This window comes from Liolophura sinensis, chromosome 1, assembly GCF_032854445.1.
Source record: "Liolophura sinensis isolate JHLJ2023 chromosome 1, CUHK_Ljap_v2, whole genome shotgun sequence".
NCBI lineage: Eukaryota > Metazoa > Mollusca > Polyplacophora > Chitonida > Chitonidae > Liolophura > Liolophura sinensis.
In genome coordinates this window covers 48922811-48940438 of record NC_088295.1, presented here as the reverse complement: position 1 = coordinate 48940438, position 17628 = coordinate 48922811, and the positions used below count along the sequence as shown (strand labels likewise).

Here is a 17628-nt window from a genome sequence, read left to right as displayed (position 1 = left end):
GAAGAACAACCGCCTAGTTTCAAAATTAACGGTATTATTACTGAAGACAAAAATGTAATTGCAAATAAGTTCAACGACTATTTCAGTACCTTTGCATCCAAAACTGGAAGCAAGAATACCTCATGTTTAAAAAACTTTTGCAGACTGTCTCGGTACTCCCTATGGAAACAACTTTAAATTTCCTTGTGTCATTAATAAGAGTGTCGAGACGACAATATATAATCTTAAATCCTTCTCCACTGCTAGATTAGATGATCAGCAAAATAACTGAAAAATATCAGCAAGCTAGAAACAAATAATATGATCGACCCCAATCAGTATGGTTTCAGATCTAATCGCTCCACAATATTTGCTGATTGTTCACTCTACCAAAAATGATTACTGTAAAGGAAACAAAATGTACAGCGTGGTAACGTTTCCTGATCAGTCAAAGGCGTTTGACAGTTTTAATCACCACATATTGCTAGAAAAATGGAAAAATAATGGTATTTGGGGTTTGTCGATTCACTTGCTACACAGTTATCCCACTAATCCGAACGCAGTGTACGGGGTCAATAATACGCTTTCAAATCCCATTTCTGTGAACTGGGGTGTGCCTCAGGGCTCAATATTGCTACCAATTCTCTTTCTTCTATATAATCAATGATCTTACCAAAGTTTCTGATTTGCTACATTACATTTTGTTTGCTGTTGATACGAGTGACTACCCTTTCGTCCTATAGCCCGAGAGACGCCTTGAACACTCTAAGTCCACGAATGGTTTTGTTCCAGTCGCCTTTCTTTAAACATAGATAAAACTAAGTACACGCAGTTTCTATTCCCTTCTAAACCCACTCCTACGTTACCTGTCCTTAGCACATCAGGGAACATGACTGATCAGGCGGCTAAGTTTTAAATTTCTCGAATTTATTTTTAACAAGAAATTAAACAGGACTAAAATGAGCACTCAGCCCCATATCTCTTTCAAAACGTTTAGCTCATACAGCCCCAAAATTTCGGCAATTAGAAATCCTGCCATTAATGGAACTTAACAAATTCTCAATTCTCGTTCTCGTTTTATTTATTTATTTATTTGATTGGTGTTTTACGCCGTATTCAAGAATATTTCACTTACACGCCAGCATTATGGTGGGAGCTAATCCCAGCCACCTTTAATACCTATCTTGTTACGCAAATTGATGTACACTGCTACAATACCCGATGAAGATCTCTTAATTTAAACAGGCCATTCTATAGAAGTAACTTGTACTATTCATTTCAAGCATGCGCGCCTCGGGAATGCAACAAATTGTCAACACAAATCAGGAGTCTCATTTCTACATCTCTGTTTAAATCAAAAATAAATTATGAACACCTGCAACAGATGCTTATTATGTAGTGTTCGCTCAGTATCATGTATGGATCCTGCACATGGATTTCGTTTTTATTTCATATTTCTTTAAAGAAAAAAAAACAGTCGTCTCTCATCTGTAATGCATAAATCACCATTCCTGTTATCATTATTAAGTAATAAAAACGTTGGTAAACAGCCATGCACACGTTCATCGTCGACCACTTGTCGTCATCAAGGACCCAAGAACGTTAAGGGCGAGCGAATCTACAAATTCCTTGTCCAGGGTTTGAACTCGCACCCCATAGTAGATTACGGGTTATGATGTGTAAAATCGACCGCTGGATGCTTGTAAGGCATAATTCATTGTCACAAATGCACATTGTTATGTACATACTCCAACATTGCCGCTGTTAATGCATAACGAAGTTTAAGGCTGAAAGCATTTCCACCCAATCTTCTTTTCTGTAAAAACCATTAATTTACAGGATTAGGTCGAGGTGGATAATACCAATGACCACCGGCCTCCCACCAATGCGGTCGTTGAGAAGTTAAGTCCAGTTCATATTGGCTTCCTCTCCGGCCGTACGTGGGAAGGTATGGCAACAACCTGCGGGTTGTCGTGGCTTTCCTCCCACCATAATGCTGGCCACCGTCTTACGAGTGAACTATTCTTGAGCAAAACAGCAATCAAATAAATAAACAGATAAATAAATTAACTGGATTACCAGAAAAAATGGTTTCTTCGGCGAAAACGTTAATAACAGAAACTCGCGGCTAGATCTGTTCTTTTATTGTTTTAATGTGGGAAAGATCAAACAAGTTAAATTTAACAAATGATAAAAACTGTTAAGGATGGTGATTTGGGAAAATAACTGGGAAAAAATTCATTACTGACAACACATAGAGGTCACATGCAACTTATGGATGAACAAACCATGTCTATATGCCATTACGTACGATGTATATTGTAATGTTTTGTTTACATTTAAAAAAAAAACAATACATTGGCCGTGCGTGGGATATGATGTCAACGCGGTTTCCCGACAGGAAAGCGAGGTTAGAGAAGCACGGGTGCAGGAAGACAAACAGTTGGGGACAAACTGATCTAGATTTCTACTAGATCGACGGTCAAGGCTGTCAAGACGGATGTTGACGGGTCGTAACGTGATATAAGCGTCACCCCAAAACACATTACAGGGCTATGGGGCCTGTAAGTATGTTAACATGTCCCCGATGAATTCAGTCTCCACTGAAGTGTTTACTACGTTACTCGGCCCGGCGCTAGCGCTTGCAGCAAGGCGACTCGATATCTGTTGTGTCAGACTGACCAGGTGCAGATTTGTCGCGTGTTGACGCCCTTTGTCCTCATAGTCTACATATTTCTAGTCCCCGCAGACCATACGGGTAGTTTCGTCATACGCTGTACAGTACTGTACGCTGATGCCGGCTGTAGTTGCGGAGTGAGGCAACTCTCATCTAGCAACATAGTTGCAAGAGTTGCGGACTGACGGCCAGAAATATTTAGTGTTGTTCATACGCGCATTGAAAATTCCCTACCATAAATCGGCGTCAACTGTGCGATCTCTGTAGTTAACTCTAACCTGTTGTGAGACTCATCGACCCAAAGTGGTCCATCACGGCAATCGCGTCTGTTCATGAAAAATTATCACATTTTCCTATACCGTAGCAGATAGTGAGTTATCGAGATGGCGGTCGTTCTTTTTTGCTCATTTTGTTATTGCCGTGGACTACTTCTAGTTAGGCCAACCTAAGAACAGGTTATTTAATTTGTACAGCAAAATGCAGCTGAACAGCGTTAAAACCGATACATTTGGAGCTGTTTCTCTCCGTAACTCTCGCAACTGTCCAGCCGGCATGACACCAACTAGCATGACACCAACCAGCATCCATAGTGAACACTTTATCTGTTATAACCATACTAGGACAGTATTTGAACTTTAGACTGGGATCAAGTATTTTGTATGCTCGAAAGAAGCTTCCTCAATTAACCACCACCATCCTTGCCTGTCCATATCTCGGTTAGTTATGTCACACAGCTATATGTAAATATGTGTATGCCTACCGTGTCCGGCTGAAATTCCTAGGGTTCCGTCAGATACAACGCTAGAAGTTCACCACCTGTAATTAGCCATAAAATTCCTAGGGTTCCGTCAGATACAACAACGCTAGAAGTTCACAACCTGTAATTAGCCATAAAATTCCTAGGGTTCCGTCAGATACAACGCTAGAAGTTCACCACATGTAATTAGCCATAAAATTCCTAGGGTTCCGTCAGATACAACAACGCTAGAAGTTCACCACCTGTAATTAGCCATACATTTGTCTTGGTATTACAAGTCCTACATTGTAAAACGCAGTTTTCTTGCTTGTCCCTTTCACGGCATTACTATCAATCGATGCAAGGTAAATGCTGAGTTTATTTCTTGGTAGGGCTGAAATTCTTGGGGTGATATTTTGGCGTTATACTTTGTATATTTGTGCCGAACAGCAATAATTATTAGCCCGCTGTAGCAATTAGCGTCCCAAAAGCCCGAAAGTATATAGGCCAAACAAACTCTTGTTATTAGTGTCACGACCAGCGCTATTAAATGTTAAAACAAAAGGATATTCGTATTTTACGAGAGGGTATTATATTATACCCATTCAGCCAGTTTGCTGCCTGTCGTTGCATGCTTTGTGTCACGTGAGCCAAAGGCTAAAGGTCAAGGATAGCGTAGCCCGGCTATATGGTAACTCGCACAGCATTATGAACTTCTACTATTCTACTAGTAATGTGATAAGTATAGTAAAATTCCTCCTTAAGATTTGACGCCCATAAAAAGTTGAGTTGAGAAATATGACCGATACTAATTCAACCTTTCAGGCCTTTGATATTTTAACTTCCTCCTCTCGACGACGTCGTCGTGCACTCATGCAGGTCCCTCGCTCTCATGCACTGTTCGTTGACAATAAAATGATCGCCGATAGGGCCGTTCTGGCGCGGTCTTACTTTCGTTGAATGAAATATTGTGTTCTACCAATATGGCGAGCAAATCTATGTATAACAATTAGGAGAGTCCGCCAGTAACGTCGTCTAAGGTTTTTTGTTGTTTGAATATTTGCATGAAGAGTAACAACCAAACCCTGGGAGGTATATTGGCAAGAAGCTTTGTGTAAGTGGGTACGTGTGGTCATATTTGCCAGCGGGCCTCACTGCCGTCGCTGCTTCGCTTCTACTCTATGTCTAGCAATCAATACGAACTCCCCATAAATCAAGAGTGACTGAGTGCTTAGTGAGTTAGCGCAGCACAGTACTCTCGAGTCTCTCACGAACGCGGTCGCTGGAAGTTTAAATCCAACTCATGCTAGGTTCCTCTCAAATCGTACGAGAGAAGATCTGTCACCAGCCTGCGGATGGTCGTTTACTGCCACTTTAATGCTGTCCCCCGTCTTAAGCGTGAAATATTCTTTAGTAAGCATAAATACATTAATCAATCAATTAAGTCCCCTTTTCGTGAAACTGTAACTTATCTATTTATTTGTTGCTTTAAGCCTCATTCAAGAATATGTTCACTTATCCATAATCAGTATATTGCGTGCCGATATACACGTACAAGTGTATTGACCTTTAACCCCTGTGCGGATACGGTCCCTCGAGCGAACGTCTTAATGCACTTGAATGACCCTTGGTTTGAGGATTCCCATTCATTCAGGGTCCGTCCAAATCTGCTTTACGTCGGCTTATGCACACATGTTTCCACTGGAGATTAGACACAGCTGACGGGATTACAGCCTGTAACAACTCAATCAGTTTTGTGCATAGGTGCTGTTTGACCATTCAGACATGCTAACATAACACACGGGATCGATCAAGTGCGCATTACCTCCCTTGATCTGTAGTTAACGCGGAATAGTCACAGGAACGTCATCTAGAGTTCTAGAGGCCCTAGCGGAATACTGTGATTGGAAATCAAAGTCTGAAGTTATAATAAATTGTAAACATTTTTATGTCAAGGAAGAAAGTTTATTTCCTTATTTGTGGCTATCGTTCTGATTCGTGAAAAGAGTTTTACAGCAGCCACTAGCAACACATCATCGTCGCATTACTGCGTTATATTGTCTTCTGTGGTCTTTGTAGTAAACACAGGTGAAAGTAAATACCTGTGGAATAGATACGGCTGTGGTTTACGTGGTCAAAGATCACTCTATCGCAGAGGCTATTTTTGTTACGTTTTTTGCATTTTGAATGACCGTATACCTAATCGAGTCGACAGCAGTTTGGCAGGTCCAGCGCGGAGCACATGCCTTTATTTATTTTCTTTGACTTTTATTTAACGCCATATTCAAACATTTTTCATTCATACGATGGCGGTCACTTTATGGATGAAAGAAACCAGAATGCGAGATGAACAGTGATTTTCGCAAGGAAGTTATCGATGAACATTCCCAGGTGACATACAGGTTTGCACATCATATAAGACAATTAAGACAGTGATGGTCAATAAACGTTAACTTGTGCAAACAGATATATACGAGCAGTAAAACCAGAACATCGACGATTTATTTATTTATTTATTTGATTGGTTTTTAACGCCGTACTTGAGAATAATTAACTTATGCGACGGCAGCAAGCATTACGGTGGGAAGAAATCGGGCAGAGTCCGGGGGAAACTCACGACCATCCGCAGGTTGTTGGTAGACCTTCCCACGTGCGCCCGAACATCGACGACGTTGTGACAGTTGACAAACGGTCACAGGTAACCAGTGAAATCGTGTTTTGTTAATTTACTTCAGTCAGGGTTTTAACTGTACATGTAACAGCGCCATAGCTTGAGCAGAATTAGGCAAACAAAATATACAGTGATGTTAATTGTAATTTATTAGGTGTCACTAGTCTAGAAATACTCAAAATGCCGTATTGTCATCGCATATTTAATATGCAAACTCATTAAAACAATGCTCAGGGGCTAGGCCTCGGAGATATTTGGTCCATTAGCAGAATCCTGAGTTATGTCAGGAATACAGAATAATAAAAAAAACTTACAGCGTACGGAGTAAAGCCAGAGCCCGTATACATCAATTGTCTTAAGACTCGTCAAAAATTGCAAGTGCTTCAAAAGCCAAACTCATAACAGGAAAGAACTCAAACTGGCACACTCATTGGCACATTGTTTTGCAGTAAATAATCAGTGTACAAATTTTAAATTTCCTAGAGCAAAACATTTCAGTTCTAGCTGAGTTTGAATTGATAACCATCGGCCCTGTGACGACAGTGCATGTGACAATCGGTAACCAGTGAAATATGACATCTTGTCAATTTACTACTTATGCAATATTTAAATTGTAACAAATACAGACATTTCCTAAAAAATGAAAACTTAAATGACACGAAACCCTGATTGTATTCAGGGAATAAGTATGTCAATTTGCACATGGTAAGGCTGTGACCTTGAACAGTTATCGGATATAGCTGATATCACTGTGTTAGATAAGACCATCAATTCACTGTCAGTTTTCAAACCCACTGAATCCACATGAATATATGTTTATGCACCGAAAAGCGCAGAAAACAACTGATGAAAAAGAGAGTGCGTCATCTGTGACGTGCATCGCTAGTGAGGACGAAAGCTAGCTCTGGCTAACCATTGTAATGTGCATGTATATAAATCACACGCAATTTTAGGGAGAGAATTGAGTGTATACCCGTCTTCTCAAAGCTGTGTAAATACTGACATATATACTGCATTCACGTATTCGGAGCATTTTACAAAGACCTTAGAATCTAAGGATACATTCGTTTGACGGCATAAGATGCGGTCCCTCTTGACAACCGCAAACTCATTTTTCTATGAAAGAAATATCCGTATGAAATTTACAGCTATTGACGATTGCTTTTCTTTACTAGGCCCAGGGGTTTTAAAGGGGTCTGGTTATTGTACAGTGCAAGTGGATTACAAGCCATCGTCAGATTTCATTAGCCTAATATTTCACTTCGGTTTATAAACCAAAGTACATATAGGCCAAGTTAATATGCATACAATTTTGCACTTTTTTGTAATGAGTAATTCTGATCCAGGGAAAGAACTTTTGATATGACTTGAGGTACACTTGTCAGTCAAGCTAAGCGTATGTGTTTCATGTATATAAATTAGAATGTACGAAAGAAAAATAGTGTAAGAGGTCGCATCTTAAGTTTGCGACTTGTGTGCTACCTTAATCCAACACTGGAAACTGCTGAGTTGAGTGAGCTAGCAGCTGCCAAAGGAGCCAATCACCCACGTGGCCTGGCTTAAGAAGTAAGAGGTATGTAATTCGAATTTAATGTTACTAAAACCAGCAACTAATTGTTCCTTTAAATGATTCTACACAATGGGCAATTATACGCCCCCTATCTTCAGCAGATGTAACATGCAGGCTTCAGCAGATGTAACAGTAATATGAAAGACTACACAGCATGGAGAGTAAAATCAGAGCATTGACGATAGTGCATGTGACTGGTGACAAATGGTCACACGTAACCCATAAAATACTGCCTCTTGACAATTTACCTCAGCCAGCGATTTGTCAGTTACACTGAAAACCCTTACTGCATCACAATGGGGGAAGTCGGCATTTAATAAAGCCTCAATGTCCCAGCATATGCCTGCATCCCTGTCCCTTAACATCTTGAATGTTTTAGGTGATTAAGAAATTTCGAGGCCAGTTTTCGAGATCTGGCCACGCGTACCTGGTGATGTATATTCGTGTATGTGACTTTTACCTCCGACTTGGTTTTATCCTAAACGTTCTTGACAGTGCTTTGATGGGTCTTTAGATTCTCGCTCGTGTGAAATTAAAAGTTTTCCATTGCAGGAAAAATGTTACATGTGACTTAAATCAATAACAGCAAAGGTTAAATAAAACGTTGTTTCTTTGTTAAAGCTGTAACAGCATACACAGTTTGCACGAGCTTGATCAGTGCATTGTCTCTGGAAAAGAAAATTGTTACACAGATTCAGTTCGGAATATCTTTCCGGGAAAACAGTAAAAAAATGGTGTACGAGAACATTTTTTTATCTAAAATACATTCTGTTATGTATTTGGTTCATTTTTAGAACAGCAGGCGTTGAAAAGCAACCATGAAGACAACCCTAACTTTATCAGCTGTGTCCTGCTTTGTCTTGGATGCTTGTCCTGGACCAGGGCATCATGGCAACGGAAACGGTGGTAATGACAATAGGGATAATGGAAACGCTGACAATGGCGACGGCAACGACGAGAACGGAAAAGAGGATAGGAACGGAAAAGACAGCATTAACGAGAAGAACAAAAAAGACGACATTAACGAGAAGAACAAAAAAGACGACATTAACGAAAGAAGAGGAAAAGGCGATATGGATGTGAAAAACGGAAAAGACATCACACGATAATGAAGTAACAGATCTCCAAATTAAATTCAGTCATTGATCGCCCAGCCTCTGATTGCCTCATCACTGTGCGATCCTTTACTTTACATACTGCACGCATGAACGAAACACCGTGACTTAATTGTGTAAGGGTACCACTATCGGAGAGTGAAGATGAGAAATAACCGGCTTGTTTAACTGTCAGATAAAAAATAGGCCTTACATAAGACCAAACAAAGAAACACGTTCAAAACATATATTTAACAAAATAATACAACTGATAATAATACACAAAACAATACAAATAATTATTGTATCGTACAGCGTCTCAGTGTCTGTTCTATAGTACACGAATGCTGCACGCCGTCGTAGAAGTGAAAGATTCTTGTGTACAATTTAAAACAGAAACCAAATAAATGTATGAATTTTATGAAACAAAGATATTTTGCAATGAATATCAAAACAGGACAACAAAGATTTTAGATAAAATAAACTAACAACATAAACACCCAATAAATTACAAACCACCTGATAATATTCTTTGGCGGCTACATGATTATTTGAAACAGGTTATGGATTAAAATGTGTAGCGAATGTATGCGTTGAAATAGACATTCGTATACCCTCGTTCGAAATAGGCCATTACAGACCCTCGTTCAAACAGGCCATGCCAGTGACCATGCCAGTAATACTTCATGAACCTGAACTTAACACGCAACTACAAAATGGACACACTGGATTTCCGTTGTCGCATTCGCTATCACAGGAAGTGATATATGCATGTTAACTTTGCACAATATTTTACACCAAAACTGTCTGCCAACATATTTCGCTGGTTTGCATTCTTTCAAAAGTCGTTAAAATCTTCCCTCGGATTGCAATGTGTTTGTTATCTTAGCATCTATTGTTGGTTTGCCTTCCAGAGCCACTGAAGGAAACATTTCATAGAAATATAGCCAGCAGTAAGGAATATTTAGCCTTTACGTACAAACCGAAGCGTCCGTGACCGTTATTATATGCTCAAACAACATCCACGTCACTCTTCTAAATCTCATGCCTCAAAACTGTATACTTTCGAAATTGCGTTTTGCTTGATTGATTTTGACACAATGTAACACAATGGAACAATTCCCAGCAATTCCTTATCAACTTGACGACAAGAGGACATAGTTTGACATTGTTCCTACTTGTAAATATTGTACATATTTCGCATATTAGCATTTGCTAAATCATGTATGTTGTATGACGATTTCAAACACCGTCAAAAGTCATTGGTTTCCTCTCCGGGAAGAATATGGGATGGTCTTCCACCGACATGTGGATGGTCGCGGGTTTCCCTCAGACTACCTGGTTTCCTCACACCATTATTCCGGCCACCGTCGAATAAGTCAAATGTGTTTGAGTACGGCGTAAAAATCAATCAAGTAAATAAAGAAATGGAAAAAGTTATTGATACGAAAACTTACAGTGTGTGAGGCATATTCCATTAAACGCTTTCAGAGTGATGTGGAGCGCCGATGTCATCCTTACATCATTGAAAACTGATGACTGCTTCTCTCTTACATATCACCACCTTTAATTTGTGATAATCTGATTTTTCTTACAAACGCCCGTGGGATATTGCACGTGGGATTTTGCATGTGGGATTCTTGGACCTGTGTCGTAAATGTTTATTTAATGTGATGACAACATAACATTTTGAGAAATCAGAAACCAGTAACATCTAATAAATTGCAGACGTCACTACTTTTTTACCTTTGTACATGTATGTTTCGACCAAGGTGTTAACAATTGTGTAGTTGCTACTATTTAAAGGAGAAGAAAATTTAGATATCAATCAAATACCACTGAAAAGAGTTTGCATTCCCTCGCAAGTGCATGCCATAAGTAAAATTCTAATATGTACCTCAAGTTGATAAATTATAAATAAGGTCAGCGCCAAAATCCGCTGTGGGCGACTCCATTTTGCCTAAGAACTAGTCCTGAAGTCTTCTGTGTTAGGAGGAGAATTTCCATCGGAAACCGCCGATGTGCAGTTCGTACATTTCCAGTGGAACTCTTCTTCCCAGAAGGTAGCGAACAGTACAGTTCGTTTTCCGCTTGACGATCTGGAAACAGGAATGTTGGACGTAGGTTCCGAGTTCCTAAGGACGGAGGACGCGATGGACTCAGCGATTTATGCCAGCTTTGCCGTTTTCAGGATACGAAAAATCGCAAAATGATGCAGTCGGCACCACCAGATGGAAAAAATGTGCTTTTTCAGCCTATTGTGTCATGTTTTTAAGTTTTCTTCTCCATTTAGCTTTTTTTATGAACGGTTAGAATAAAACTCTAACTGAGGTAAATTGACAAGAGCCCGGATTTCACCGGCTGGCCATTTGCAAAGTATCAGATCGTCGTTCCTATTATCGATTTACTCTCTTTGCTGTAGTCATCTTGAGTACGGCGTAAAACATCAGTTAAATAAACAAATAAATATATTGCCACTGTCGACTTTATAGCTCACTATCGACGTAAAATCATTTGTGAATTGAATACGTAGTGTTCACTGAAGATTATGGTACACTGTAATACAAATCATTACGTCTTTGCTATGTATGTGTTCACACACGAACGTTAAAAAATTCAGTACGCATCAGTAGAAAATATTGTCAAACACTGTATCTCAAAATACTTTTTACTTACCTATAGTCGATTTTTGTTTTCACTGAACTCAATGCAGGCAAAATATAGGTTGTCAGATGGAAATGTATTCTGTCTATGACATTACACCTTTCAATGGCATTTGAACAGATGCTGACTTTAATTGGGGGCTTTCCTTTTAAACAGTGGTAGTTCTAACGCATGACAAAACGAGATCAACCAACAAGATGAGGGCATGTCTTCTCCTGCTGTGTATTGTGCTGCTCTGCGTGCTCGTTTCACTCGAGGCCCACCAACTCATGAGTGATGAAGGAGGTGGATTTGAAGGTGGATTTGGAGGTGGTTATGGAGGCGGCGGAGGTGGACCTGGAGGCGGGGGATTACGAGATGGAGGCGTAGATGGATGGGGTGGAGGCGGAGGCGGAGGCGGTGGAGGTGGAGGCGGGGGAGGTGGTGGTGGAGGTGGAGGCGGAGGAGGTGGAGGCGGGGGAGGTGGTGGTGGAGGCGGGGGAGGTGGTGGTGGAGGTGGAGGCGGGGGAGGTAGTGGTGGAGGCAGCGGGTATTTTGGTTGTGGTGGAGAAAGTAACGTAAATCAGACGGTAGCCATTTCAGTGATGGTGGCAGTGGTTTTGGTGGAGGCGGGTTGTGAAGCAATTGTGAAGACAGCGACATTGATTCATATGATCACGGAAACATTGGTGTCCCACCATTAGGTGAGGGCGGTGGTTTTGCTGGAGGCGGGGAAAGTAGCAACTCAGAAGACAGCGATAGTAACCAAGATGAACTTAGAGACATTGGTGCCCCAACAAGTGGCGGACGTTGATTTGTAGCAACAACATACTCTTAAATACAATATTAAACAACCAGTTGATGCAATTATGTCTCTATCATTAGTACCTAATATCCAACATTTTCTCTCAAAGGAAACTAATTATAAATGTATACAAGCAAAGCTAATTATTTCAGAAAGTCCATGTTAAAACATTAAATGTTCTCTGTGCTTGTTTCAAAATTGTTGAATTACGGTCAAAATTCCCATTGCCATTTTTGTTTGTTCTCTTCCTTGTTTTGTTTTGTGGGGGAAAACCGGGCCCGGCCGAAATCTTTCTCACTCATTTTGACCGTTTTGACCAAAAAAAAGTTATTTATTTGATAGGTGTTTTACGTCATACCAAATGATATTTTACGCCCCAGCAAATGCTATTTTACTTACTTACATCACGGGGCCTCGCTGGCTTAGATGTTTTAGATACTGACTTGGCAGCGGGTTTTATTCATTTGATTGGTGTTTTACGCCGTACTCAAGAATATTTCACTTATACAACGGCGGCCAGCATTATGGTGAGAAGAAACCGGCCAGAGCCCGGTGGACACCCACGACCATCCGTGAAGATCCTTCCCACGTACGGCCGGAGAGGAAGCCAGCATGAGCTGGACTTGAACTCACAGCGACCGCATTGGTGAGAGGTTCCTGGGTCATTACGCTGCGTTAGCGGAGGCCCCACCAGCGGGTTTTAAGTCAGGAGGTTGTATCACGTACGTGGGGAGGGGCCATTTTTTAAGTCGGGCATATAAGTGAAACATTCTTGAGTACGGCTTTAAACACCAATCATGTTATGTCAATTCACTGTAAATAAAAAGTGTCTGAAAACAAGACACTACATAGCACATTTTGTCCACGCTTTGAAAACACTTCAGTGTCACGCTTATATACATTTAATGTTTTAAGGTTAAACGCAAAGTGTTTTACTGTGCAGGACACGTGTTTTACTTTAATACGCATAAGTGCTTTTAAATAAAACGCTAAAGGTGTCGTTAAATAAAAGAATAATGGTGCTCTTAAATAAATATAAATAGTGTTTTAAATAATATTGATTGCTAACGTTTCCATAAAGTTTGTCCCCACTTTAAAATATTTTCAGTGTTTATAAGTGAAACACTTTTGAAAAATGTTATAACATAAAACACTAATAATAAACACTCACTGAAAGCGTTCTTAAATAGCATATTTAAACTTAGCTATACTTTGTAAATTGTTATGAAACATACATAGCAGCCTAAAATGAATTTAAGTCGGAAACCCAATCTAAATCACACTGTAGGCATTATGTATACTCGTTCCAATATTTTATTTATGTTTTCAGGCAGGGCTTGTGACAGATTTATTCAAACCTTACCTAAGTAGATGTGCCACTTTGACACATCTATCTTATTTATAACAAAAGGAATCCCCGGTTTTTAACTGAATTTCACCCAAGGATTTGTTTGTCATCTGTATTATATTTCTAATTTGTTTTCATATTCTGATGCGTCATCCCCCATTTTTCATCTGATTACCGATGAAATCGATGAAAAAATTAAAAACAAATTAATGATGAAAAATAAAAATAAGATGATGGTGGCCGGAACCCTGATGAACGGCGAACCTGAGACGGGGCAAATTTGATGGCGGCGAAAACCCTGATGAGCGGTGAGCCTGATAAGGGCAGTCACTTTGATGGGGGCAGGAACATGATGGACAGCAAGTCTGATAATGGCAATGTTTACAAAGGCCTTTCCATTGCAGTCTTACATGTGTATTTACAAATCCGTTAATGTATAGGGCATAAATTGACACAGAATCAGTGCAGAACGTATGTGTGCCTTTTGTCTTTTGAAAATAAGCTAGTATCTTGAAAGAACAGCTTGACAGTTTTCAAAAGAAACGCTAACCAGCAACATTTTGCTTTGAAAGAGTATACAGATGTTATTGCATGTTCTGATTATTTCAAAGGTATGTGCACATCTTGTCCCTGTTCTTGTTTGAGAAAGGGCATGACTAGAATGAAAGAACCTTTTTTGTAGTATTGCAGTTTTTCTGTGAAATGAATATTTTAACCACGACAGCTTGCAGTCTAACTCAAGCCTGTGTTAAACTACGAGACTCCTGAAATGACGGCTCAGATCTTACTGCCAGCGTAAGTCCTGAAAAGCAAATGATCCAATTACTCATTCGATATGCTCATGATCAGGCGTAAGTATGTGGATGTTTTGTCACACAAGGGGCAGAAAAACCTTATGCATTGCATGTAATTCCATTATCCAATGCACATGTACTATAAACGTGAAAGCAATCAAATTATTAGCTTACAAAAATGTGATATGAATTCAAAAAAAAAGAAGTCACGTGTCATTATCGGGGCCCTCTTCATCTTACACACTGTACGTGGTCGTGGCTTCTCCCCATTTTTGACCGGTTTATTTCCACCATAATTCTGACCGCCATCTTATAAGTGAAATATTCTTGAGTTCGGCGTATAACACCAATCAAATAAATAAATCTATAAATCATCTTAATACTTTTAAAGTGAAACCAGATCTTGGTGCAATTGTGATTGTCACACATAATCATCCTGTATCCATCGTCATTTTCACCACATACTCACAATACGTCTGGTTAATCAGTGACAGACTTTGTTGTGAAGGAATTACAATACACTTGTGGCAGTACACATAGTTCATCAAATGTCTTTGCTCTGCTCACATTCGTCGCCCAATATTCAAGATTCCTTGTAATTCTTTCAACGTGAATGTAATGAGGGGACAGTAAATCTTATTAGATATGCCAACTTGCTGACTAAATTTCGTTTTGGTGAATATTTGTCTTCATACGCAAAATATAAACTTTATAATGTGATATAACCGGATTCCCCGCCTTGTCATTCCCGGCCTTCAGGATTGTGACGATGGAATAGATTTCAAGGCGTGTTTGTATTGAATTTCTGGCATTTGAGCGAAAAATACTCCACTATCTGACTCAAACTGAAATTATCATTAGGTTTTTCTACAGTGATCGAGAACCGTGACAGATCTGCACGGTTGTGTATCTCAGTTGGGGATGTTCCCAGGGATCTCGGATTCGTCATGAAGTGAGAACAATGTTGCCGCCACTTATCTAGTATTTAGTTTCTGTCCCATGATTGTCACATGATGCCACCCTAATTGCCCTTATTCTCTCTACCCTCCCCAGATCGAACCCTGGGTGGGCTTGCATACCCTATATCATTTTACAATCGTGCGAAAAATCACAGGAATTCCTTCGAGAGTATGAAACCTCATGTGAAATAAACTAGATTTAAATATTCTAGAGTGTCTGTTTCCGGATTAATTATTGCACGTATATGTCATTTGCTATTGTTTGCAGCAATGCTTTGGTTGGAGATTTTATGAAATAACTAGAAAACCTTTTAGAACTGAATCCAAATCGAACAGGTTGATTGTACCGTAAATTCAAGGAGACGGTAAATATATCAGCAATGAAACTTAGGGTAAACTGCGAGCCTTTGGCAAGTTACTGACTGACTTTTAAAGATATAAGATTCATTCCACATTGGTGGGAAATAGGTCTAACGAACGAGAGTAAAACTGCGTAAATAGCGCAACAAATGACGGCTGTCCTTTGTCATCACCAAGACCCAAGGCACAGCGAGTGCATGTGGTCCTACAAATTTACCTGCGATTGCTGTGAGATCAAGTCCGTATCATGTTCTCTTCCTCACCGGTCGTATGTGGGAAGATCTTCTGATATTCTTGAGTACGGCGTAAAACCCCTACTGAAATAAAAAAAAAAAATACAAATCTACCCCTTGCAGTGTTAGATTGCCAGAGTCATTATATCTGCATTTATAAGTTCTACTTAACTTCTGCAATTGCTACGTAATGACACTTCTTGACGTGACAAATTTAACGAAGCTTAAAAGAATAAGGTTGAAACAAATATCGCTGGTGCAACTGACTGATATGATGCAATATTTACCCCATCATTAGTATTGCCACTTTTCTTCCTATAGAAGGCGTGTTCAGAAAATGCTATTTTCTTTCTCTTTTATTCTGTCTCTCCACACACACCACCACCATAAAATTGTCTACGAAATGGATAGGCTGGGTTGACTGATAATAATTATACAAAATGACAAAAATTCATGAGGTCTTCGCTATGTGTCTGCATGCTTATATTAAAATAAAACATGAAAGTTAAGTAAACATCAGTAAAAAGAGAAAACGAAATTAAATTTGAAAATTACTTATTTATACTTGAATTTTGTTTTGGCAAATGTGTGGATTGCAAGGTGGACATTTTGTTATACTGTATTCTGCCCATCACATCACACAACTTGTAAGATGTCAGATGTTTACTTCAATTTAGTGTTTTTCGTTTAAATCTTGGTAGTTCACTGACACATACTAACACTACGAGGTAATAATGAAATGTCTTTATCTCCAGAATAGACCGAACATCCCAACAAGAGGAGGGCAAGTCTTCGTTTTTACTCGTCACACTTGATGCCCGTCCATTCAGGCGTGGTGAAAGATCCCCTGGCTGTAGAGGTGGTGGAGGCGGTGATGGTGAAGGCGAGAAAGGTGACAAACGAGAGGGCGGTGACGAACACGGCGACAAACCAGATGGTAATGACACAGGTGACGGTCATGACATACCTAAAGACTGCAAGAAACCTGATGGCAGTTATACTGGATTTAGTCGTGGTGGAAATCCTCCTGGTGGACGTAGAGGTGGCAGCGGAGGCAGACGTCGAAGTGAAGGCAAAAGAGGTCGCATTGGCCGACCTTGATACCCGATACATTTTGATTCTATATGACAACAACAAAATAATCAGTGGATGAAGTTGTGCTTTTATCACTAATACTTTTATACAATGATTTCTCCCAGTCGAAATTATAAATGCATCCACGGATGTAAAGATGACCTTGTCACAACCGGAATGTTTCATGCACGTGTTTTCTGTGTAAGTTTCAAACTCGTTCACTTACGGTAAAAAATCCCTCTACCGGTACCGGTTTGTTTTCATTTTCTTATTCATTTGGTTTGGCTCATGCACTATAGTCTATTTCTTTTAGCCAGTCGCCTGTATTCAGCTGTCTGTAAAATCGGTTTACTCGCTACCAAAATTGCCTTTAGTTTCGTGACATGTAACAGCACAAGCTCCACACATTGATATGTATGACACTGATTCTTATTCACAACATTAAATTCCAAAAGGCTGGTTTCAACACCAAGAACTCATTGCCTCGGATGACTTCATAATTATTCAGAAGGAGTTCCACACAACGAAATATTCTTGAGTACTGCGTAAAACACCAAGAAATAATATTTATTTATTTATTTCATAGTTGTGTTATGCAACACTCAAGAATATTTCACTTATACGATATCAGCCAGCGTCATGTTGGGAGGAAACCGGGCAGAACCCGGGAGAAAATCACGATCAT

At 39.7% G+C, this 17628-nt stretch overlaps 1 protein-coding gene across 1 annotated transcript; it reads left to right on the top strand.

The window, feature by feature from the left end:
• Positions 1–11760: 11760 nt before the first annotated feature.
• LOC135461686 (uncharacterized) lies at positions 11761–16970 on the top strand. The gene is made up of 2 exons (XM_064738882.1): positions 11761–11948; positions 16625–16970. Exons 1-2 carry the CDS (start codon positions 11761–11763, stop codon positions 16968–16970), a joined length of 534 nt encoding a protein of 177 aa, XP_064594952.1.
• The last annotated feature ends 658 nt before the right edge of the window (positions 16971–17628 follow it).